At 42.5% G+C, this 25,372-nt stretch overlaps 1 protein-coding gene across 1 annotated transcript in view; it reads right to left on the bottom strand.

The window, feature by feature from the left end:
* Positions 1-24,623, bottom strand: part of LOC121839078 (tetratricopeptide repeat protein 9B-like) — a 33,913-nt gene extending 9,290 nt beyond the window's left edge. The window contains exon 1 of the mRNA XM_042295855.1: positions 23,827-24,623. Coding sequence (XP_042151789.1) covers positions 23,827-24,202 — 376 coding nt within the window. The 5' untranslated portion in view covers positions 24,203-24,623. The remainder of the gene's footprint in view (positions 1-23,826) is intronic.
* Positions 24,624-25,372: the final 749 nt, after the last annotated feature.

Raw genomic sequence — 25,372 nt, 5'->3', positions numbered from 1 at the left:
TCGGACTCCATCTATTTGTCATCCCGCCGCTTCCCCATCTCCTCCCCACTGCGTCATCATTGACCTCTGGTACTCACTGACCAGAGCGGATATAGTGACCGCTGCCTCCCTTGAATCACTGACACACTGCCTTGACTTTCTCTCTCTCTCTCTCTCACACATATTTTACACTTGTACAAGCGTGTATTAATACACACGCGTGACTTGGAAATGTGTTTTTCCCACACTCCCTCACACACCCTCCAAGAGTGGGAATAGACATTGCATTTACATCTGAGCCCAGTGGGGGAGTCAACCTTTATCAACGGCAATCCTGGAGCAATTAGGGTTAAGTGCCTTGCTCAAGGGCACATCGGCAGATGTTTCACCTTGTCTGCTCGGGGATTCAAACTGGCAACATTTCACTTAACGAAACACAGCTCCAACCGCTAGGCTACCAGCTGCCTAGAGCTATGAGCCTGCCCCTGAACCCGTGATAAAGACCAACTTAAACTCCACAAGAACACGCTGATGTTTTGGGTATCTGGTAGCTGCACGTCAGAAAATGTAGCATGTTGGTAGCCATAAGGATCTAGTACCTAGCTGATACCCAGTATTCATTAGTTTGGATATCTGGTATCTGGAGGTACAAAGGGTGGGTACGCCACTCCAGCCCTCGTAGTCCTACCAGCCCAATCAACACACACACATGCACACACACACACGGAGAGACAGACAAACACACACTCACTAGCCTGCGTGTGTGAATATACCGCCTGCAGTGCCATCACACTTCAACATGGCTACTCTCTGCATACACAGATTCTCTCCAGGCCCGTTAATAATAGCTCCCTTAAGCACCAGTCTACGGTGAATGTGTGTCTCCGTCATTCAGAAGGACAGGGCAGGGAGCTGCTGCTGCTGCTGGCTGCCTTTAATAGCAGACTGGCTCCAACGAGGTGACACAGCACTGTCCTCCTCTCTGCCCTTCTACTCTTTCTCTTTTTTTTTTCTTTCTCCTCCTCTCCCTTTTGCACTTGTCTACCTCTCTCTGTCTCCGTCCACTTCTCACCCAGTGTTTTTGTGTCTTTTTCCGTTCTCCATTCAGCGAGTTTCTTTGCCTAATCTGGAAAGAATGTGAAATGTCAGCATAATAGGAGAGAGAATGATTTATTTCAGCTTTTATTTCTTTCATCACATTCCCAGTGGGTCAGAAGTTTACATACACTCAATTAGTATTTGGTACCATTGCCTTTAAATTGTTTAACTTGGGTCAAACGTTTTGGGTAGGCTTCCACAAGCTTCCCACAATAAGTTGGGTGAATTTTGGACCATTCCTCCTGACAGAGCTGGTGTAACTGAGTCAGGTTTGTAGGCCTCCTTGCTCGCACACGCTTTTTCAGTTCTGCCGTTCCCACACATTTTCTATAGGATTGAGGTCAGGGATTTGTGATGGCCACTCCAATACCTTGACTTTGTGGTCATTAAGCCATATTGACAGAACTTTGGAAGTATGCTTGGGGTCATTGTCCATTTGGAAAACCCATTTGCGACCAAGCTTCAACTTCCTGACTGATGTCTTGAGATGTTGCTTCAATATATCCACGTAATTTTCCTCCCTCATAATGCCATCTATTTTGTGAGGTGCACCAGTAAATCAAATCAAATCAAATCAAATTTGTCACATACACATGGTTAGCAGATGTTAATGCGAGTGTAGCGAAATGCTTGTGCTTCTAGTTCCGACAATGCAGTAATAACGAACAAGTAATCTAACTAACAATTCCAAAAAAACTACTGTCTTATACACAGTGTAAGGGGATAAAGAATATGTACATAAGGATATATGAATGAGTGATGGTACAGAGCAGCATAGGCAAGATACAGTAGATGATATCGAGTACAGTATATACATATGAGATATGTATGTAAACCAAGTGGCATAGTTAAAGTGGCTAGTGATACATGTATTACATAAGGATGCAGTCGATGATATAGAGTACAGTATCAACGTATGCATATGAGATGAACAATGTAGGGTAAGTAACATTATATAAGGTAGCATTGTTTAAAGTGGCTAGTGATATATTTACATCATTTCCCATCAATTCCCATGATTAAAGTGGCTGGAGTAGAGTCAGTGTCATTGACAGTGTGTTGGCAGTAGCCACTCAATGTTAGTGGTGGCTGTTTAACAGTCTGATGGCCTTGAGATAGAAGCTGTTTTTCAGTCTCTCGGTCCCAGCTTTGATGCACCTGTACTGACCTCGCCTTCTGGATGACAGCGGGGTGAACAGGCAGTGGCTCGGGTGGTTGATGTCCTTGATGATCTTTATGGCCTTCCTGTAGCATCGGGTGGTGTAGGTGTCCTGGAGGGCAGGTAGTTTGCCCCCGGTGATGCGTTGTGCAGACCTCACTACCCTCTGGAGAGCCTTACGGTTGAGGGCGGTGCAGTTGCCATACCAGGCGGTGATACAGCCCGCCAGGATGCTCTCGATTGTGCATCTGTAGAAGTTTGTGAGTGCTTTTGGTGACAAGCCGAATTTCTTCAGCCTCCTGAGGTTGAAGAGGCGCTGCTGCGCCTTCCTCACGATGCTGTCTGTGTGAGTGGACCAATTCAGTTTGTCTGTGATGTGTATGCCGAGGAACTTAAAACTTGCTACCCTCTCCACTACTGTTCCATCGATGTGGATGGGGGGGTGTTCCCTCTGCTGTTTCCTGAAGTCCACAATCATCTCCTTAGTTTTGTTGACGTTGAGTGTGAGGTTATTTTCCTGACACCACGCTCCGAGGGCCCTCACCTCCTGCAGCAAAGCACCCCCACAACATGATGGTCATTATGGCCAAACAGTTCTATTTTTGTTTCATCAGACCAGAGAACATTTCTCCAAAAAGTACGGTCTTTGTCCCCATGTGCAGTTGCAACCCGTAGTCTGGCTTTTCTATGGCGGTTTTGGAGCAGTGGCTTCTTCCTTGCTGAGCGGCCTTTCAGGTTATGTCGATATAGGCCTCGTTTTACTGTGGATATAATGTGGATACTTTTGTACCCGTTTCCTCCAGCATCTTCACAAGGTCCTTTGCTGTTATTCTGGGATTGATTTGCACTTTTTGCACCAAAATATGTTCATCTCTAGGAGACAGAATGAGTCGGTCTGACAGCTGCGTGGTCCCATGGTGTTTATACTTGCGTACTATTGTTTGTACAGATGAACATGATACCTTCAGGCGTTTGGAAATTTCTCCCAACGATGAGGTCGTCTGAGGTCTGAGGTCTTGGCTGATTTCTTTTGATTTTCCCATGATGTCAAGCAAAGAGGCACTGAGTTTGAAGTTAGGCCTTGAAATACATCCACAGGTACACCTCCAATTGACTCAAATTATGTCAATTAGCCTATCAGAAGCTTCTAAAGCCATGACAGCATTTTCTGGTATTTTCCAAGCTGTTTAAAGGCACAGTCAACTTAGTGTATGTAAACTTCTGACCCACTGGAATTGTGATACAGTGAATTATAAGTTAAATAATCTGTCTGTAAACAATTGTTGAAAAATTACTTTTGTCATGCAGAAAGTAGATGTCCTAACCGACTTGCAAAAACTACAGTTTTCTAAAACTTCTTGGTGACAGGGGGCAGTATTTTCACGTCCGGATGAAATGCATGCCCAAATTCAACTGCCTGCTACTCATCCCCAGAAGATAAGATATGCATTTTATTAGTAGATGATTTGGATAGAAAACATTCTGAAGTTTCTAAAACTGTTTGAATCATGTCTGTGAGTATAACAGAACTTATTTCGCAGGCGAAACCCCGAGGACAAACCATTCAAACTTTTCTTTTTGAGGTCACTCTCTTTTCAATGGTGTTTTCATTGGGAATCCAAATTTCTAAGGGACCTTCTTGCAGTTCCTATCGCTTCCACTGGATGTCAACAGTCTTTAGAAATTGGTTGAGGTTATTCTTTTGTGTAATGAAGAAGTACGGCCATCTTGAACGAGGTCACTTGAAGTGTACTGTTAGATAGAGGAGCGTGACCAGAAAGCATGCTTCAGTTTGTTTTCTTCCTGTATTGAACACATTCATCTTCAATTTTAACGATTATTTACGTAAAAAAATACCTAAAGTTGTATTACAAAAGTAGTTAGAAATGTTTTGGCAAGGTTTACAGGTAACGTTTGAGATATTTTGTAGTCACGTTGCTCAAGTTGGAACCGGTGTTTTTCTGGATCAAACGCGACAAATAAATGGACATTTTGGATATATATCGACGGAATTAATTGAACAAAAGGACCATTTGTGATGCTTATGGGACAAATTGGAGTGCCAACAAAAGAAGCTCGTCAAAGGTAAGGCATGAATTATATTTTTATTTCTGTGTTTTGTGTCGCGCCTGCAGGGTTGAAATATGCTTTCTCTTTTGTTTACGGAGGTGCTATCCTCAGATAATAGCATCGTTTGCTTTCGCCGAAAAGCCTTCTTGTAATCTGACATGTTGGCTGGATTCACAACACGTGTAGCTTTAATGTGTGATTTAATGAGTTTGATTTTTATAGTAATTTATTTGAATTTGGCGCTCTGCATTTTCTAACATCCCACATATCCCAGAGAGGTTTAAAAAGACATTTGTGGAATGGTTGAAAAACAAGTTTTAATGACTCCAACCTAAGTGTATGTAAACTTCCGACTTCAACTGTGTATATATTACCTATGAAGTTGATCACATTGATATTTCTTCACTTGCGAGCATAATTCAAACCCGCGTCAGATGTAATCCCCAACATCCCTGTCAAGGTTTCAGGGAGAATTTCAACATTTAAAAAAAACTCAATTAATTTATTCAAGTCCTGAATGCTCATTGATTGATAGGACTGAGGGGCATCATTTACATCCCTTGTTCCAGTTATACCAATGAGCTTCCTGGGTTGCTGTGTCCCTGCAGTAGTGAGACAAATGCAGACCCATATCGTCATTAGACACACACAAACACACATATCATCACTTATCATTAGACCCTCTTGTTGCTCGTCTGAGTGGTTCAATATGAGCCTCTGTGTATGTGTATGCCTCGGTGACATCCACAGCACCCTCGGAGGCTTCCATCCGTCTATGGAGTGCTGAAGACGAAACTGCCAAACGAGCAGAGAAACAAGTGTTTTCCTCCACGCCTCTCTAATTGCCATCCCCGGATGGCGCCACAGCGCTTCTCTCTTGCCACTCTCCCTCCCTTAAACCCCCCAAACCTCAACCACTGCATTGCTACATCACCCATAATAGTAGCGGATTCAATTCATGGCTCATCTATTGAAATATTCATATGATTGAAATAGCTATCCTTGTAATGACTTCATCGGCAGTAAGATGACCTCAGCATGCCCAATGTGAATTAGTGCTCTCAGATGTAAGGGCTGTGGTGGTCCTGACATTTTGTCAGCCGATTATCATGCAAAAGCCTGCCGGTCTCGCGGTAATTGACGTTAATTGAACATAAACACGTTTAGCATCTCCTGGGCTCCATTGCATACAAGCCTCATTTACAAGTCGTTGATGCGCTGATCTACTTTTTTAAAAGTCTAATAAATCAATTGAATATACACCATCACAATAAATCCATTCTTTATTGTATTCCAGAAGAACAGACTATTTAGTTGGCCTACTGTGTGTTATCTGGCTACGCACCATGCCATAGGATGTAGGCTTGTTCATTTAGCAGACAAGATATGCTTATAAGTCCCGTGCCATTATTTTTTACATTATATGGTTTTATAGTAAGAAGAATATAACTGAACTTGGCTGACTAAAATAGAACGTTTATATTCCTATTCCGGAGCAAGTGTGCATATTTACGTTGAGCGTAAAAGTGATCATTTTAAACAGGGCCTATACAATACATTTAGAGTTATTTGGCAACTTAAGTTGTGAATGATGCAAACCTTAGAACATCTTTCAAATCAAAACATATATGGGTTGCATGATGCGACTACAGGCTGTTGATGATTTGAGAAGGTCGCACAAAAAAAAAAAAAACGTGCGCTCTGTTCTTTGCCTCAGGCGGCACACGCTGTTCTCCCAAGTGATCGTATTTTCACCCATCAGACGACTCTCAATTGAATCTTGTCTTTACTAATATGTCAAATTAGTGTCGATTTAGAATGTCTCATTATCAAATGGGCAGGAACAGGGGTAGGGGGGAAAAGACGTCATCTGTACCGCACTCGAAAAGCGAATGGAGGCCACTTTCCCGCAGGTTCGTTTTTTAGTCATGGCAGCATAGGCTTCTCCAGTAATTTCACTTCACACATCAACCACTCTTTGAGGAACATGCAGCCCCTCGCTGCGCGACTGGGGGTATTCCTCCCAAACGCTGTATGCCATGGGCTCTACAACCCTGTTCCTGCAGCGACCCAGCGCTTAATTTGGGAAACCAAGTGAAATCTGTTCTCGAAAATCGATAGTTTAAAAAAAATCACAACAAAACATATTTCATTAAACTGCTGACAGCCCCTCTCTATGGCACTGCAGAAAGCAATGAAGGTGAGAGCGGAGGAGATGGCAACGAGCAGTGGTGAGATATTCTGTAGCTAAAGGTAATGTGTCAGCATATTAATTACGAAAATAAGAAATTCCCGATTACTAGGCTATTCAAAATCAAATAGAAATTCAATATAATTTTAGGCTAATTTGTTGAATTTTGGAGTATAGGTTAGAACAATTACGTACCAAAGACGTTTTAAATGATATTTTTTAAATGTTTTTCTGCCATGAGTAATATGCGGTAGGCTATGTGTTATTTAACGCACAATCATTATTTTAATTCAGGGTTATTTTCATCTTGGGCTCATATATAGGCCTACGCAAAAGTAGGGCTGTGGTGGTCACGAAACTTCATCAGCTGGTGATTGTCAAGCAAATAATTGTAGGTCTCATGGTAATTGACCGTTAATTAACATAAACACATTTAGCGTCTCCGGGCTTGTACACAAACCATTTGAAAAAGTCTAATTATAAACCATGTAATATAGCATACACCTTCACAAAAAAAAAACATGATTTATTTTAGACAGGTCTTAAAGAAGCATGATATGAAGAAAATGTAGTCTACTTCCGAAGACAAGAATAGCATACAGAGTTGTCCTTATGTTAGGTCCAGATGTGGCTATTGCCAAATGGCTGTGGGCTACACTAGTTCATTTAGCAGACAATGTTTGCTTATAATTCCGTGGCATTATTTTATAGTATGAAGAATACAATTGAACAAAGCTCAATAAAATATATGATATGTCCTCCAAACGATTTGAGGGAGTGCGCACATGCGTCTAGTCTGTATTGAGCGAATAATAAAGAAATAGGGACTCCTATATGCTTCATTTAGAGTTGTTGATGTAACTTTAGTTGTTCTACAAACGTTGGGGTATATGTTTTGATTTTTAATACATTGTAAGGCTACATGATTAGACTCTAGTGATGATTTGAAAAAAGTCACTTGAAAGGGATGAGCTATGCTTTGTTTTTTGGGCGCAGGCTGTACAGTCGCCAATAGTCTATCATTCACAACTTGACAATCATTTGATAATGGCTCGAATTTCACGCAGCATCCCCTTTGTGGCCGCAATGCACCGAAAGAAATCCAGTCCTTTTGTGGCCCGGATGCTACGTTGTGTCCTTCTCCCTGAGTGTGCTACGCAATCTGAAGCGTCTCTCACTCGCACCGCTCTTCGTCAAGTGATCGAGTCTCTCTCACAGGCTACAAGTTAAGACAGACACATCCGGGACAGAACTGCTCGCATCCTTATCCAATTCCGAGGTGCGTATTGAAGATATTGGATGAACTGTCCATATTTACTTTTCGTCAGCCAACAAGATGAGTAGGCTTAACGAAAAGCAAAAGCACTAGCTTATGTCAATCTACTATCCCCCATAGTATAAAAGTCCCTATTCTATTCTGTGCAAGAAATAAATATTCCAAACAGTCTGGGACAGTTGTGGGATTGCGATAGATCCCAAATTAATACAACGCTAGTTTAAAAAAAAAAAACGTTTTTATGCAATGTGGCTGACACAACAGATCAGAACGTTTAGCTTAAAATGTTGATAAACTATTAGGCTATTTCTTCACATTATAAGCACAGAAATGCGCACATGGTAGTAGACTATAAGCATGAATGTTCCATTAGCAGAAAACACCATTATCAAAAGTGACCAAAAATTAAATTATGCATGTAATACTTTTATTATGAAGGTGCATTTTTATGGTGAAAATTAACTTCACGAAACTTGAAACTCATGCTCTGCTTAAATATGCCAGTTAGGCTCTACACCCCTTGTAAAGCAGATTAATGTGCTTAATTTGAAGAAGTTATTTGGCCACTTTAGTTGTGATACAAACCTTATTAAAACATATAGGCCTACGGGCTAGGCCACATGAGGTGTGTGACTATGAATCGAACAAGTCACAAAAAAAGGCATTGTTTCTTATGCTGGGCATCATTCACAAGTGATAATATATCATTCACAAGTGATAGGCTTATATTGTCCCCAATCAGACTATTCTTCATTTAATCGTGTCTTTAAATATTGCCCCCAATCAGACTATTCTTCATTTAATCGTGTCTGAATTGAGAATGGACCATTATCATGCACCTGTATCGATACAGGGGCAGCGGAAAAAATACATGTCATCTATGCACGTCAATAGTGAATGGAGGGCGCTTTTCCCAGTGGTTTTATTTTCATGGCAGCCAGCTAGACTATACTCCTGATCTAAATATAAGCAATGTGCTTAATATTAGGAAGGTTGAGAAATACATTTAGTAGGCCTAGCCAAAAAAGAAAACTGATGGGATCCTCCTCTTCTTAATAGAGGCCATCACTCTGTTTTCTCCCGCAATTGCATAGCCTATAGAAATGTCGCACAACATGAGCTGATGGGCTCTCATTAACGGTTTGATTAGATTTTCGAATACATTTGCATTGATGTCAGAGTGATTGGAGGGACAAAAGAGTGCTGAGTACCAGGCAGTTAGTAAGTTTGTTAGGCTGCTAATGACCAGCAGCAGCATCAGAGCTTGGGGAAGCCTAATTACGTGACTAAACGGTCATGTGGAATTTGACTGCCTTCACGACTCGTGACCACCGCCGTGGTGGTAATACGGTCACCGCAACAGCCCTAGGCATAAGCTCTAATACGCATATGGATGTTTTGAAATCATCAGAAAGCGGCTTCCATTTCGTTGCATTATAGGCTTTGAAACAACACCTCCATGACCATGTTTTCCACTCAGTTTCATCCCATTGAACTGTTTTCTTCAAACTGATCATCACAGTGAGGGTGAGTTATTAAAGGCACATACTGTTTCGACGATAAGTGTTTGATGTGATTTTTGATAGCATTGCATTGATGAACAAAATAAATAAAATGTCAGAGTGGTTAGAGGGACAATAGTACCCTGAGTACCAGGCCATTAGTGACCTGATGATAGTTGGATACTAACAACGCATGTCCAGAGAGCATAAGAGGAGATTACCGTGACACATGGAATTTTACTGAGGTTATGACTCATGGCTGCCAGTGTGGCGGTAATACGGTCACAGCCCTACTCATATGACTTTACTGTACATCAGTGCCATGCCCATTGCCCATTTCTCCATGTGCATGTGGTTACAAGCAGTGTTTGTGTATGTTGAAGTGTTGTTGTGTTCTCCAGACAGAGGGGACTATGTTGTATGTCTGGGTCCCTTGTGTGGTACTGTGATGTTGTTGTGGCCTTCAGCAAGCAAATTAACTGGACATCAGTGTGCAGCAGAAAGAGAGAGAGAGAGAAGGATGACCTGGCTAGGTGGATGATGTCACTGAGGACAGACAGACGCTATCTTTTGCCGTTAGCGCAGAAGATTGCGGCCCTCCCCCAACCCGGACGACACTTGGCCAATTGTGCGCCGACCTATGGGACTCCCGATCACGGCCGGTTGTGACACAGCTCCGGGCTCGTACCCGGGCCTGTAGTGACGCCTCTAGCACTGTAGTGACGCCCTTAGACCGCTGCGTCACTCCCCCCAAGAGTTGATCCACTGTTGTATGAATGAATAAGTAAGGAACTTCAAAAACAGATCTATACGCCTGGCATCCATGTCAAAACATTTTTAAACGTAATAAATCCTTTTGAGAGTAACCCTCCAAAAAGTAATTCCTTCATAAACATTTTTCATTTCCATATCTTCTAGGAAGCTAAGTGTTTGTTTCTTGGGCTCCAGAAATGTGACTGAAAAAGGGCCCCTGGTCTTGAAAAAGCTCAAATTCGACTGATTGAAAGTACAAGGGGGGCATTGGTGAACAAATGTCATGGTCAAGGCTAGGACGGCGCCAGTGCAATGAGTGGAGCTTACTCAGGTGTTCAAATGCTCATATCAGACAAGAGGCTAAAATATAGAAATTGAACATGGTCCCATGTTTCATGAGTCGAAATAAAAGTTCCCAGAAATGTTCCATACGCACAAAAACCTAATTTATCTAAAAAATGAAAAAACATCCCTGTTAGTGAGCATTTCTCCTTTGCCAAGATTTACCATCTACCTGACAGATGTGGCATATCAAGAAGCTGATTAAACAGAATGATCATTACACACAGGCGCACCTCGTGCTGGGGACAATAAAAGGCCACTCTAAAATGTGCAGTAAGGAACGCACAAAATTAACTGGACATCATCAGATCATCACACAACACAATGCCACAGATGTCTCAAGTTTTGAGAGAGCGTGCAATTGGCATGCATGCTGCTGGAATGTCCAACCAAAGCTGTTACCAGATCATTTAATGTTAATTTCTCTACCACAAACAGCCTCCAACGTCGTATTAGAGAATTTGGTAGTACGTCCGACTGGCCTCACAACTGCAGACCATGTGTAACCACGCCATCCCAGGACCTCCACATCTGACTTCACCTGAGACCAGCCACTCTGACAGCTGATAAAACAGTGGGTTTGCACAACCAAAGAATTTCTGCAAAAACTGTCAGAAACCGTCTCAGGGAAACTCATCTGTGTGCTCGTAGTTCTCACCAGGGTCTTGACCTGACTGCAGCTCGGCGTCATAACCGACTTCAGTGGACAAATGCTCACCTTCGATAGCCACTGGCATACTGGAGAAGTGTGCTCTTCACGTATGAATCCTGGGTTTAACTGTACCGGGCAGATGACCGGGCGTCGTTGGGGCGAGCGGTTTGCCGATGTCAAGTTATGAACAGAGTGCCCCAAGGTGGCGGTGCGGTTATGGTACGGGCAGGCATAAGGTACGGACAATGAACACAATTGCATTTTATCGATGGCAATTTGAATGCACATAGATACCGTGACGAGATCCTGAGGCAATCAATCAACAGCCTAATCAACTATAATCAACTAATCAACTATACGCGAAGGAGATGTCGCCCTGCATGAGGTAAATGGTGGTCCCACCAGGACTAGTTTTCTGATCCTTGCCAATTCGTTTTTTTTAAGGTATATGTGACCAACAGATGCATATCTGTATTCCAAGTCATGTGAAATCCATAGATTAGGGCCTAATGCATTTATCTAAATTGACTGATTTCCTTATATGAACTGTAATAGTAAAATTGTTGCAGTTTGAGTTTATATTTTTGTTTATATTTTTGTTCAGTGTACATTTCCGGACACCGGGACCTTGACCTTCATTTTTAGTCCGTCCAATGGCCTTGCTTATTTGTGCCAAATATATGATCGAAAAATGTGGAGATAAATATTATATTATTCAACTGAGAAATTTGTTTCCGGTCACTAATGATTCAATATTTCAGTGGGCACAGATGTCAGTTCATCGTTTAGGTTTGATTTACATTTGGTTGAGTTGTCAACTAACGTGAATCCAACAAAACATGTCACCATGTCATTGAATTTAGGTTTAAAAAAGTTGGGTGAAACAAATATGAAATTCCCTTACATTGATGCCTTTTTTCAAATCCAATCAGTTTTCCAGGTTGATTCAATGTCATCACATTGACTTTGTTTGGTTGAAATGACGTGGAAACAACATTGATTCAACCAGTTGTTGCTCAGTGGCTAGGCCATATAATTTCACATATGAAAGCCAATCATCATAGAAAATACTTGAGTACACGCTAAGATAAAAAAAAATATACAAATCTCAGAAATGGCCATTTAGGCTGCTGTAATATTGACAAAAGGTCAAGGTCATTGTGACTGAACATATTCAGTAGGTTCCATATAGACTGAGTACACCAAACATAAAGGAACACCTTCCTAATATTGAGTTGCAACCCACTTTTGCCCTCAGAACAACATCAGGGTATGGACTACAAGGTGTCGAAAGCGTTCCACAGGGATGCTGGCCCTTGTTGACTCCAATGCTTCCCACAGTTGTGTCAAGTTGGCTGGATGTCTGTTGGGTGGTGGACCATTCTTAGAACACACGGGAAACTGATTTAGTGTGGAAAAACCCAGCAGCATTGCAGTTCTTGACACAAACCGGTGCGCCTGGCACCTACAGTACCAGTCAAAAGTTTTGGACACACCTACTCATTCAACGGTTCTCCTTTATTTTTACCATTTTCTACATTGTAGAATAATAGTGAAGACATCAAAATTGTGAAATAACACATATGGAATCTTGCAGCAACCACAAAAAGTGTTAAACAAATCAAATTTTATCTTCTAAGAAGACACCCTTTGCCTTGATGACCACTTTGGACACTCTTGGCATTCTCTCAACCAGCTTCAGCTGGAATGCTTTTCCAACCGTCTTGAAAGAGTTCCGACATACAGTATGCTGAGCACTTGTTGGCTGCTTTTCCTTCACTCTGTGGTCCAACTCATCCCAAACCATCTCAATTGGGTTGAGGTCGGGTAATTGTGGAGGTCAGGTCATCTGATGCAGCACTCCATCACTCTCCTTCTTGGTCAAATAGTCCGTACACAGCCTGGAGGTATGTTGGGTCATTGTACTGTTGAAAAACAAATGATAGTCCTACTAAGTGCAAACCAGATGGGATGGCGTATCACTGCTGAATGCTGTGGTAACCATGCTGCACATGCGGAGATCATCCGTTCACCTACTCTGCGTCTCGCAAAGACACGGTGGTTGGAACCAGAAATCTCCAGTTTGGACTCATCAGACCAAAAGGACAGATTTCCACCGGTCTAATGTCCATTGCTCATGTTTCTTGGCCCAAGCAAGTTTGTTCTTCTTATTGGTGTCCTTTAGTAGTGGTTTCTTTGCAGCAATTCGACCATCAAGGCCTGATTCATGCAGTCTCCTCTGAACAGTTGATGTTGAGATGTGTCTCTTACTTGAAGTCTGTGAAGCAATTATTTGGGCTGCAATTTCTGAGGCTGGTAACTCTAATTAACTTATCCTCTGCAGCAGAGGTAACTCTGGGTCTTCCGTTCCTGTGGCGGTCCTCATGAGAGCCAGACTCCTCATAGCACTTAATGGTTTTTGCGACTGCACTTGGAGAAACTTTCAAAGTTTTTGAAATTTTCCAGATTGACTGACCTTCATGTCTTAAAGTAATGGTGGACTGTCATTTCTCTTTGCTTATTTAAGCTGTTCTTGCCATTATATGGACTTGGTCTTTTACCATATAGGGCTATCTTCTGTATACCAACCCTACCTTGTCACAACACAACTGATTGGCTCATACACAATAAGGAAAGAAATTCCGCAAATTAACTTTTAACAATGCACACCTGTTAATTGATATGCATTCCAGGTGACTACCTCATGAAGCTGGTTGAGAGAATGCCTAGAATGTGCAAAGCTGTCATCAAGGCCTAGGGTGGCTACTTTGAAGAATCTCAAATATAAAATATATATTTTTGGGTTATTACATGATTCCATATGTGTTGTTTCATAGTTTTGATGTCTTCACTATTATTCTACAATGTAGAAAATAGTAAAAAATTAAGAAAAACCCTGGAATGAGTAGGTGTCCAAACTTTTGACTGATACTTTCATACCCATTGAAAGGCACATAACTTTTTTGTCTTGCCCATTCGCCCTCTGAATGACACACATACACAATCCATGTCTCAATTGTCTCAAGGTTTAAAAATCATTCTTTAACCTGTCTCCTCCCCTTCATCTACACTGATGGAATTAGATTTGACAATTGATGAGAAATTAAAACAATTGAATCCATTTTAGAATAAGGAGGTAAAGTAAAACAATTTGGAAAAAGTAAAGGGGTCTGAATACTTTCCGAATGGACTGTATGTCGTGTTCTTAATGTTTTGTATACTCAGTTTATACCATTACATATGTAGATATTAAAATAAACAGCATTTTCTACCTTATAACAATAATATTTTGTGCCAATTTGGATTGAATTTGGTTCAGTGGATACTGAGGGAACATAGGGCTGAGGGAACATAGTGTGGTCCCCGCCTATATTAACATGCAGCTTTCTGGATAAATAACAAGTTGTCTCTCCTGTTCACTGGAGCACAGTGAGTTAGATATGCACAAATTATTCTTACAAATTCTCATTACTGTAGCTGTTGACCAAAAACTCTCTGTATGTTCTTAGTGCATATCTCTGTCTGTCTGTCTGTCAGTGTCAGAGAGGGCATCTGTTTCAGTCTCCTCTAAGCTAATGGCGTGACTTTCAACTGAAGACTAAAAAAGGCCCTCCCTCCCTCCTTCACAGATGACTGGATCATATTTACTGCCATGACAAGAGCACTCCAGCTCTGCCAGGGCGATGATATAATACCGTTAGCCTTGGACGTGATTTCTCATCTCCTTACTTACAATGACAAATGATACGCAAATGCAGCAATGAAGAACAACGTAACATCCTCCTCTCAGAGGTCAAAAAGGTCCACCAAAGTCACCTCACTCTTTTCTCCCCCCCCCCCTCTCTCCATCTCTATTCCTCTTCGAATCTCTTCATATTTAACAGTGCCCTTAACATCCTGTCCAGTTTCTCTCGCTCTCTTCCCCCCCTCTTCACGCTCAGTGCCCCTTCTCTTGGCTCCTTGACTCTCGCCCCTCTGCATGCCCCTGCCTGCGTCCATCCGCATGTATGCCCCTGCCTCTCTCTCTCTCTCTGCCTCTCTCTCTGCGCCTGCCTCTCTCTCTCTCTTTGCTCTCTCTCTCTCTCTCTCGGCGGCAACGGAAATGGTAAAGAGGAGAGTACAGAATGCCCAGTCGAGCCCCCACAGTGAAGCTATGCCATCTGCAGACCTGGCATAATGCGCCCATGGCTCTCATACAACCACGCAACCCCTGAACTGCCAACATACGAACCAAGGAAAAACACAATCCCCCATTCCTCCTTTTCACCCTCATCTTCCTCTCTCCTCCACCCCTCTTCTTCCATACACCTCATACCAACTGTCTCTCCCTCGCTCTTCCTCTTCCCCCTCCATCTCCTCCTCTTCCTCCCCCATACACATCCTCCTCTCCATCTCCTCCTCTTCCTCCCCCATACACATCCTCCTCTCCATCTCCTCCTCTAGTGACATTATTGGCAGTGGGTGAAAAGGGAGGCGTTTTGCTGCTCCACTCTGGTTTTATAAGAGGGGGCTGACTGGACTGTATCGTACGCTAGGCCTCGTGACAGGTAGCACCCCCTCTGCAGTATTATATAGCGCTGAGGACTAAGTCTGTGTCCTAGATGGCGCCCTATTCCCTATATAGTGCCCTACTTTTGACCAGGGCCAGATCAAAAGTAGTGTGCTGTATAGGGAATAGGGTGACATTTGGGCACAGGCTCTGACAGTATTACATCCCCGTTCCCTTCTGGAATGAGATTAAAATTAGAGGGTGATGTCATGCATCTCAAGATGGTTGGGGAAGTGTAGCGGTACTGTGAGTTTTCTTCTAAGACTCTTGGCTGTCTATTCCTTTTCTGGGGAGAAACGGATGCTGAATCTACACACTCATTGACGTTTTGTTGCTACGGGGGCCTGTGATTGCAAGTCAAGGGTCACGAGTTCACCGACGGTCTCGATGTAATAGCCCTGAGTGGAAATGGATGTGGTGAGAAATATTGACCCTTTGCATCAGACGCGGATACACACATGCAGGCGTACACGCACACACAAACAAACGCACACACACTGGCCAGTGATGGAGCTAAGGGAGATTATGCTGGTACACCTACTACCTTCAGTTAGTTGTAAATGAACCCCATGAGCATTCTAGGAGCCTGATGGATTAGTGTAAACATACCGCTGCAAAATGTTAATGGACATCGATGAAATAACACACAGCCTAAACCTTCTAAAGTGTCCATCATGCCCTCGTCGCAGCTCTTTGGCTTAATGCATTGTCTCTAAAAGAAAGCCAATCTCCTGAAAGGACTATGGGTGGATCTGCTGCTGAGTGGTAGAGTTCACACACACACACACACACACACACACACACACACACACGTTGGATCATCATGGCAATAAGAAGAGCATTCGAGAACAGTGTATAAAAGGTGCTGGGTGTTAGGAAACATCCTGATGGGTGAATAAAAGGTGCTGGGTGTTAGGAAACATCCTGATGGGTGAATAAAAGGAGCTGGGTGTTAGGAAACATCCTGATGGGTGAATAAAAGGTGCTGGGTGTTAGGAAACATCCTGATGGGTGAATAAAAGGTGCTGGGTGTTACGAAACAAGCGGTTCCGCTCATAACGTTGTGCCGCTGCTGCTGCAACCCGAGGCTGTGACTCATGATTCACGCACCGATCGCAGCCAATCACGCGGAACAAAGGAATAATTGAGTCAGAGATCAGAGGAAATGGGCCAGGGGAAAAAAAGACAGTTCAATCTCCCCAACAAAAGGAGTTAGTACTGGACTCATTTTGTTTTTTACACTGACGTCTGTTCTCTACAGCAGATCTCTCTTTATCTGAATAAGCAATCTGTATTGTTTAAAATGATCTAATAATCCAGCAACTGCTTCCTGCTGTTTTCCATAGTCTTCCTCCCCAGTCAGCAGAAGACGTTGAAAAGACTTATTTTCAACGTCTGTCACTCATAGGGTCTCATTCTAGGGAAGTGCTTTGAGTGCCATGTACGAAAAGAACAGTGGGAAAACTGTTAGTATATTGGCTGTTATCATATGTATCTGTGAGCACAGCATGTGGTTTGGGTGGGTGGGTGTGCTGCCTGCGGAACATGATTCATCCCAAAAACGGTCAACCTGCGTGGCTGACGGTCTCCCTCTGGACAACATGTTGCAGCACCATTTCCAGAGCGTCTACAGCCTGGTCTAACCCACTTAGAAACAGTACCACAGCCCCATGGGGAAACAGCATGTTGGCTCTTTTATCAAGGGCGACGGCAAATAGGCCATTCATCTCAATAGCTCTCTCTCATACAAGAATCAGGTAACAACACTGTACGCACACACCTCCATTTTTCTGTTACTCTCTCTCCCTCTCTTTTTTCAGTATATATTCTTTCTCCCAAACCGCCATCACAGCCGTATGCAGTTCTTTATTGTTTTTGTCGTTCGCACACAGTTTCCTCCTCTTGTCTCTTTCTATCATTACTTGTCTCCTTTGATGTCGGCTTCTCTCCCATCACCTGTCTTGGATCTCTGTCTCAAACACAATCGCTGTCTGCGCCATGCTGACGGCAAAATCGCTGTATTTAGTGAATATTTCTGGGCCGCCTTTGTCCGGGTAGCCAAGTCATTTAAAAAGGTGCTGTGGCTGGCACAAGACAGACAATAGTCCTGTCCTTGTCATAACAAAAGTCTAGCACGCACACACGCACACACAAAAAAAATGAGCTTGCACATCCCTGTACATAAAACAGACAACACACACACAGCAATGTCAGCATTGGCACTGTGATAATGGCAGGGCGAGAAGCAATCTGTGTACCCCCACCCTTCTCCATATCAGACAGCCCCTTGGTTAGCTGCTGTTCTTCAGAGGAACGATCGCTGGGACAAACAGAATCACCCACAAGCACACACACATACACACACAGATGCGCTGGAGGTGAGGCTGCCCACTCTGTTGCCCCTGTATCATGCGTCTGAAAGTAAGACAGCTGGCCAATCAAAATGCTGCCTAACTCAACACGACACGGGCCACCTTCTGTCCAGCAGGACTCTGGGTAGCCAGACCGTTGGTAGGGTGGAGAGGTCTCCAGTCTTATGAAATGTGTACGCATATTGTATTTTTTCCCCAATCTAAAATAAAACACAGATTGAGGGAGAGGTCACAAAATAAATCAAACAATCTCTGTTATTGTGAGAGGTGAAAGCAGAATGCGGTGATGGACACGAGAATAACAACAGGAAAAGGCCCAGTGATAGTTGCCATGGTAAATATGCCCCTCATGCCCCTCTGAACTTGCTTTCCCTCTTCCTTCTCCTTCTTCCTCTACTTCTCTCTCTCCTGCTCTCGTTTACTCTCCCTGTCTCTTAACCTCTCTTTCCATCCTCCTACCTTCCTCTCTATTTCTCCTTTCCACCAGGGTAGCTCCCCCACAGGGCCCAGGCTAGAGGGTCATAAGACGGGGCCGAGAGAGCCGACCTTCAGCCTGTCACGCCAGTTGAGCCAGGACCCAGCGGAGACAGACCACGGGGAGACACAGCCAGCACCAGAGCAACCCAGCCTGCCTTTAACCCATTTTATGTTTTCATGTTAACTGTTTGTTAGAATATCTTATAGATTCTTCTAAATAATAGGGTGCTGAATCCTCGTAGATAGTCAACAAATTGAACAATACAGCACCATAAATTATATCACATTAAAAACTGGGTGGTTCGAGCCCTGAATGCTGATTGGCTGACAGCCATAGTATATCAGACTGTTTACCACGGGTATGACAAAACATGTATTTTTACAGCTCTAATTACGTTGGTAACCAGTTTAGAATAGCAATAAGGCACCTCGGGGGTTTTTGATATATGGCCGATATACCACGGCTAAAGGCTGTGTCCAGGCACTCCCCGATGCATTGTGCCTAAGAACAGCCCTCAGCTGTGGTATATTGGCCATATACCACACCACCTCGGGCCTTATTGCTTAAGTATATCTCTCACCAAATAGATTTCACAATAATAAAGGTATATTCTAAAAAACAGTATGTATATTTATATAGGTATGTGTATGTATATACATTTGAAGTCGGAGGTTTATATACACCTTAGCCAAATTGTTTACAGACAGATTATTTCACTTAAAATTCACCGTATCACAATTCCAGTGGGTCAGAATTCCAGTGGGTCAGAACATACACTAAGTGGACTGTGCCTTTAAACAGCTTGGAAAATTCCAGAAAATTATGTCATGGCTCTAGAAGCTTCTGATAAGCTAATTGACATCATGTGAGTCAATTGGCGGTCTACCTGTGGATGTATTCTACCTTCAAACTCAGTGCCTCTTCGCTTGACATCATGGGAAAATCAAAAGAAATCAGCCAAGACCTCAGAAAAATAATTGTAGACCTCTACAAGTCTGGTTCATCCCTTGGAGCAATTTCCAAACGCATGAAGGTACCACGTTCATCTGTACAAACAATGGTACACAGGTATAAACACCATGAGACCACGCAGCCATCATAACGCTCAGAAAGGAGACGCATTCTGTCTCCTAGAGATTAATTTACTTTGGTGCGAAATGTGCAAATCAATCCCAGAACAACAGCAAAGGATCTTGTGAAGATGCTGGAGGAAAGAGGTACAAAAGTATCTATATCCACAGTAAAACTAATCCTATATCGACAGAAGCTGAAAGGCCACTCAGCAAGGAAGAAGCCACTGCTTCAAAACTGCCATAAAAAAGCCAGACTACAGTTTGAATTGCACATGGGGACAAAGATTGTACATTTTGGAGAAATGTTCTCTGGTCTGATGAAACAAAAATAGAACTGTTTGACCATAGTTTTGTTTGGAGGAAAAAGGGGGAGGCTTGCAAGCCGAAGAACACCATCCCAACCGTGAAGCACGGGGGTGGCAGCATCATGTTGTGGGGTGCTTTGCTGCAGGAGGGACTGGTGCACTTTATATGGATATATTAAAGCAACATCTCAAGACATCAGTCAGGAAGTTAAAGCTTGGTCACAAATGGGTCTTCCAAATGGACAATGACTCCAAGCATACTTCCAATGTTGTGGCAAAAAGGCCTAAGGACAACAAAGTCAAGGTATTGGAGAGGCCATCACAAAGCCCTGACCTCAATCCTATAGAAAATGTGTGGGCAGAACTGAAAAAGCATGTGCGAGCAAGGAGGCCTACAAACCTGACTCAGTTACACCAGCTCTGTCAGGAGGAATGGGACAAAATTCACCCAACGTTTGACCCAAGTTAAACAATTTAAAGGCAATGCTACCAAATACTAATTGAGTATATGTAAACTTCTGACCCACTGGGAATGTGATGAAAGAAATCAAATATGAAATAAATCATTCTCTCTACTATTATTCTGACATTTCACATTCTAAAAATAAAGTGGTGATCCTAACTGACTTAAAACAGGTTTTTTTTTAATGGGATTAAATGTCAGGAATTGTGAAAAACTGAGTTTAAATGTATTTGGCTAAGGTGTATGTAAACTTCCAACTGTATATATATGCATATGTGTATGTATATGGATATACAGTGCCTTGCGAAAGTATTCGGCCCCCTTGAACTTTGCGACCTTTTGCCACATTTCAGGCTTCAAACATAAAGATATAAAACTGTATTTTTTTGTGAAGAATCAACAACAAGTGGGACACAATCATGAAGTGGAACGACATTTATTGGATATTTCAAACTTTTTTAACAAATCAAAAACTGAAAAATTGGGCGTGCAAAATTATTCAGCCCCCTTAAGTTAATACTTTGTAGCGCCACCTTTTGCTGCGATTACAGCTGTAAGTCGCTTGGGGTATGTCTCTATCAGTTTTGCACATCGAGAGACTGAAATTTTTTCCCATTCCTCCTTGCAAAACAGCTCGAGCTCAGTGAGATTGGATGGAGAGCATTTGTGAACAGCAATTTTCAGTTCTTTCCACAGATTCTCGATTGGATTCAGGTCTGGACTTTGACTTGGCCATTCTAACACCTGGATATGTTTATTTTTGAACCATTCCATTGTAGATTTTGCTTTATGTTTTGGATCATTGTCTTGTTGGAAGACAAATCTCCGTCCCAGTCTCAGGTCTTTTGCAGACTCCATCAGGTTTTCTTCCAGAATGGTCCTGGATTTGGCTCCATCCATCTTCCCATCAATTTGAACCATCTTCCCTGTCCCTGCTGAAGAAAAGCAGGCCCAAACCATGATGCTGCCACCACCATGTTTGACAGTGGGGATGGTGTGTTCAGGGTGATGGGCTGTGTTGCTTTTACGCCAAACATAACGTTTTGCATTGTTGCCAAAAAGTTCAATTTTGGTTTCATCTGACCAGAGCACCTTCTTCCACATGTTTGGTGTGTCTCCCAGGTGGCTTGTGGCAAACTTTAAACGACACTTTTTATGGATATCTTTAAGAAATGGCTTTCTTCTTGCCACTCTTCCATAAAGGCCAGATTTGTGCAATATACGACTGATTGTTGTCCTATGGACAGAGTCTCCCACCTCAGCTGTAGATCTCTGCAGTTCATCCAGAGTGATCATGATCCTCACTGAACTTCTGGAGAGTTTGCTGCACTGAAAGTAAAGGGGCTGAATAATTTTGCACGCCCAATTTTTCAGTTTTTGATTTGTTAAAAATGTTTGAAATATCCAATAAATGTCGTTCCACTTCATGATTGTGTCCCACTTGTTGTTGATTCTTCACAAAAAAATACAGTTTTATATCTTTATGTTTGAAGCCTGAAATGTGGCAAAAGGTCGCAAAGTTCAAGGGGGCCGAATACTTTCGCAAGGCACTGTATATATTTACCAAAAAAAGATATGGGGGATTGGAAATGTTGCAGACAATTACATTGATGGAAGCAACAATCTTTCCACAATATTAAGCTGATCCACCCCTAAAATATTTGTATTTATTTATTTTTATTTAAATAAATAAATAGATTTCACAATGCATTTACGTAACATTTTAGCCATACTCTCATGTAGACAGACTACTGTCACCGTGGTAAACAATATTTATACTGTCATCATTAGACCCACAGATACATCTAATCTCCTATAGGCCAACTCACATGTGCCAGACAGACTACTGTATCTGTTAAAAATCAAATCTCATACATCTGTTTCATAGATTATCTGGCAGTAGGCAATCTCTTAATCTCACATCTATTGAATAGATGATCCTGTTTCTTACTCAAAGCACTACCAATAACAAATATCTGTAAGCTCAGCTTTACTCAAATCTCATTGTTAGAGATTTTAAGATTCTGAGTAAAATATCAGTTTATCTTTTCAAATTACATTACACATACATAGCCTATTTAACTGACACTTGTGGATGGTTTGATAGAGGGATTAACCTTGATGACCAGACATGACAATGCTGACATGAAAATACTAATATTGTCAATTATTCTAACCATAAAAAGTGTTGTGAGTTTCAATTCACTAGCTGTGTTTACACAGGCAGCTCAATTCTGATATTTTTTTTCACTAAATGGTCTTTTGACCAATCAGATCAGCTCTTTAGTCAATAATTGAGTATATTATCAGAATTGGGCTGCCTGTGGAAATGCAGCCATAGTGGCATATTACTTGTATTTGTGAGGTCATTTTAGGATCAATTTAGACAGATTTCACCTGTAAACTGGGATGGTCCAGGCCATGTTTTTCCACCTCAGAGCATGTGAACTGTTTTTGCAACAACACAGCTGCACTGTGGGAGGAATCATGTGTTGGATGATATGGCGCCATATAACCCCCAGGCTCCCACTGTGTATTTGTGTCCCTTTTCCACAGGATGTACACCTCTTCACTCCTGCTAATATAGCCTTTCCACTGACTACAGCTGATTACCATCAAATCACTAGTTCCCCCCCCCCCCTTCCAAAAGGTTTGGAATCAAGAGAAGCAAAAAATGTACTTGAATGGAGCACAATAAAGAGAGATAGACAGTGGGAAAAAAACTTGATAAGAATCACAAGAGGAAGACAGAGCTTGAGGCAAAAACAACTCTATAATGTATTATAATTAACCTTTGTGCCGGTTACTAATAAAATAATGATTAGGGCCCAGTGCAGTCAAAGATGTAATTTTCCTGTGTTTTATATACATTTCCACACTATGAGGTTGGAATAATACTGTCACATTTTGAAAATGATTATCGTGGAAGAGCTGTTCGAAAAGACTGACTGAAATGACAGCCTGTTTTGGTGGTAAATTAGTTAATAGAACAATAAGAAACAGAATTCCAAACCTCTCTGTCAATAACAGCTAGTTTTAGTTTTTTCCACTCCACTCAAACCACTACCAGACAGTCCTAGCAAAATTCTTGCTTGAGGAATTCCTCTATGCTAAGAAGCTATTTTAGTTTATTTTTGACCATTTTTTTATCCGAAAAAAATCACAGTAAGGTACTTAATTGTTACCCATAAATTATTTTATATTGAGATAAAAATGGGTGCATTAATCGAGAATGGCAATACATTTCACGTTGAACGGACAGGAATATCACAATGAAAAATATGGACACATTAGCCATCTACCCGTCTATATTCAGCTCCATTGCGCTGTCCACCGTGCAAAGCGCCAGCTATTAATGTATTATTAAGCCTATTCTTATTACCCAACCTCATACAGGCCTCACAGCAGCGGAAATTATGCTTGACACTTGCTAATTGTCTAAACGAGTGCCTTCCTAACCCCGTGAACCGGAACGAACAATGGCAGAATCTCAGTATACGAGCTGTCCATGCTCAAGACCCGCGACGCTGAGCAACAACACTGACTAGGCTAGCTACTCCTCACCTGTCAAGCTGTCGTAGCACTCGATCTCCGTGATCTCCACCGTTCTCCGCTGCTCTTCCGTCAGCTTGACCGCGGCTTGGCTCAGGAGGTTGACCTCGGAGTCCGTGCTTTCATCCACTAAATGCACCCCTTTCAGCTGCAGCAGAGCCCGGTGGTACTTCCCTATCGCTTCCCGGAATTTCTTCTCCTTGTAGCAGCGGTGGCCCTCCACCTTGAAGTCAATGGCTTTCTGTATGTTTGCCTCCATCTCCATCTGTGCCGAGCCGGCAAGACACCCTCCTCCAACGCCGACGTCCCCCGCGGCCGCCGCCAGGCTCCGGCCCCCCGCCTCTGGGTAGCTCTTCAGGCTCTTTATGGAGTGCTGTTTTGCTTCCATCTCTCTCAGTGGGCGCGACTGGACCGGGCCATGCTGTTCCGACGAAGGTCTATTTACTCCGAGAGGACTGGAGCGGCGTGCTGTGCATAAAGAACGCGCGAGATAGGCAGGCAACAACAATACAGATGGGAGCGAGAGAATAAAAACCTAGCTCGCACCGCGCAAATAGGCAATAAGCTATCAAAACAGCTTACACAAATTCAGACTACCGTAAATTGTATTTTATATAGAAATCACAAATAATTGGCCAGACATGACAATGCTGAAATGAACTGAGTCCTGAATTACAAGCCCTCTTCCATCTATTTTTGACCGTCGCGCGAGAGGATGCCTTCGATTGTGTGTCTGCGCTCGAGCCCCCGGCATGCGCCGCTTCAGCACCACAGCCAGCGGAGTCAGGCTCGCGCGTGATGCATTGTGGGGAAATCGAGGAGTCGTGCGGAGTTCAATCGGATCTTTCACCTTAAAGTTGTAAGCAATCTTCACTTTGATTCATATGACCAATCAAGAGTCATGGATGTATGCAAAGAAACGGGAAATAAAACTAAAAAAACAACACCAACATTTATTACCAGGAGTTGAAATTACTGTATGAATATGCCGGGGGTAGAGACTAAATCTATTCTACAAATCTGTCGTTTTAAAACCTGTAATCAACAACATGATTGTAGTAAGCCTATGTGCTCTAGCTCTGATCCAAATGGCAAGACTTGTCAATTGCGCAAATGAAATCAATGAACTCAAGACTATTCCATATACACTATACATACAAAAGTATGTGGACACCCCTTCAAATTAGTGGATTCGGCTATTTCAGCCACACAGCCATCCAGTGGCGACTCATCATTCAGGGCAGGTGGGGCAGAGTTTTTTTTTTTGGCATTAATACCTATCACATATTATTTGTAAACAATGTATTTAAAAAAAGTTAATAAAGCCACATACAAACATTGTCTCGACAGGTAGCCTGTGGAAGACACATTTCAGTTGAAATAATTCAGTTGTAGGCAGACTAGGCAGCTCCTTTGCCTTTTTGTTTTTTGCTTTCTTGAGTAAGGCAGCTCCAAAATGCAGGTGTTTCAGCCTAGCTCAGTGCTTTCCGTGGTGGTGGGGCAGCTAGCGGAAAATACAGAGCGTAGGGGTTGGTGATGTTCTCTTGTTGTGCCGTGA

Source organism: Oncorhynchus tshawytscha, linkage group LG13, assembly GCF_018296145.1.
Source record: "Oncorhynchus tshawytscha isolate Ot180627B linkage group LG13, Otsh_v2.0, whole genome shotgun sequence".
Lineage (NCBI taxonomy): Eukaryota > Metazoa > Chordata > Actinopteri > Salmoniformes > Salmonidae > Oncorhynchus > Oncorhynchus tshawytscha.
Note: the sequence above shows the minus strand (reverse complement) of the source record. Positions and strands in the feature narration are given on the sequence as shown.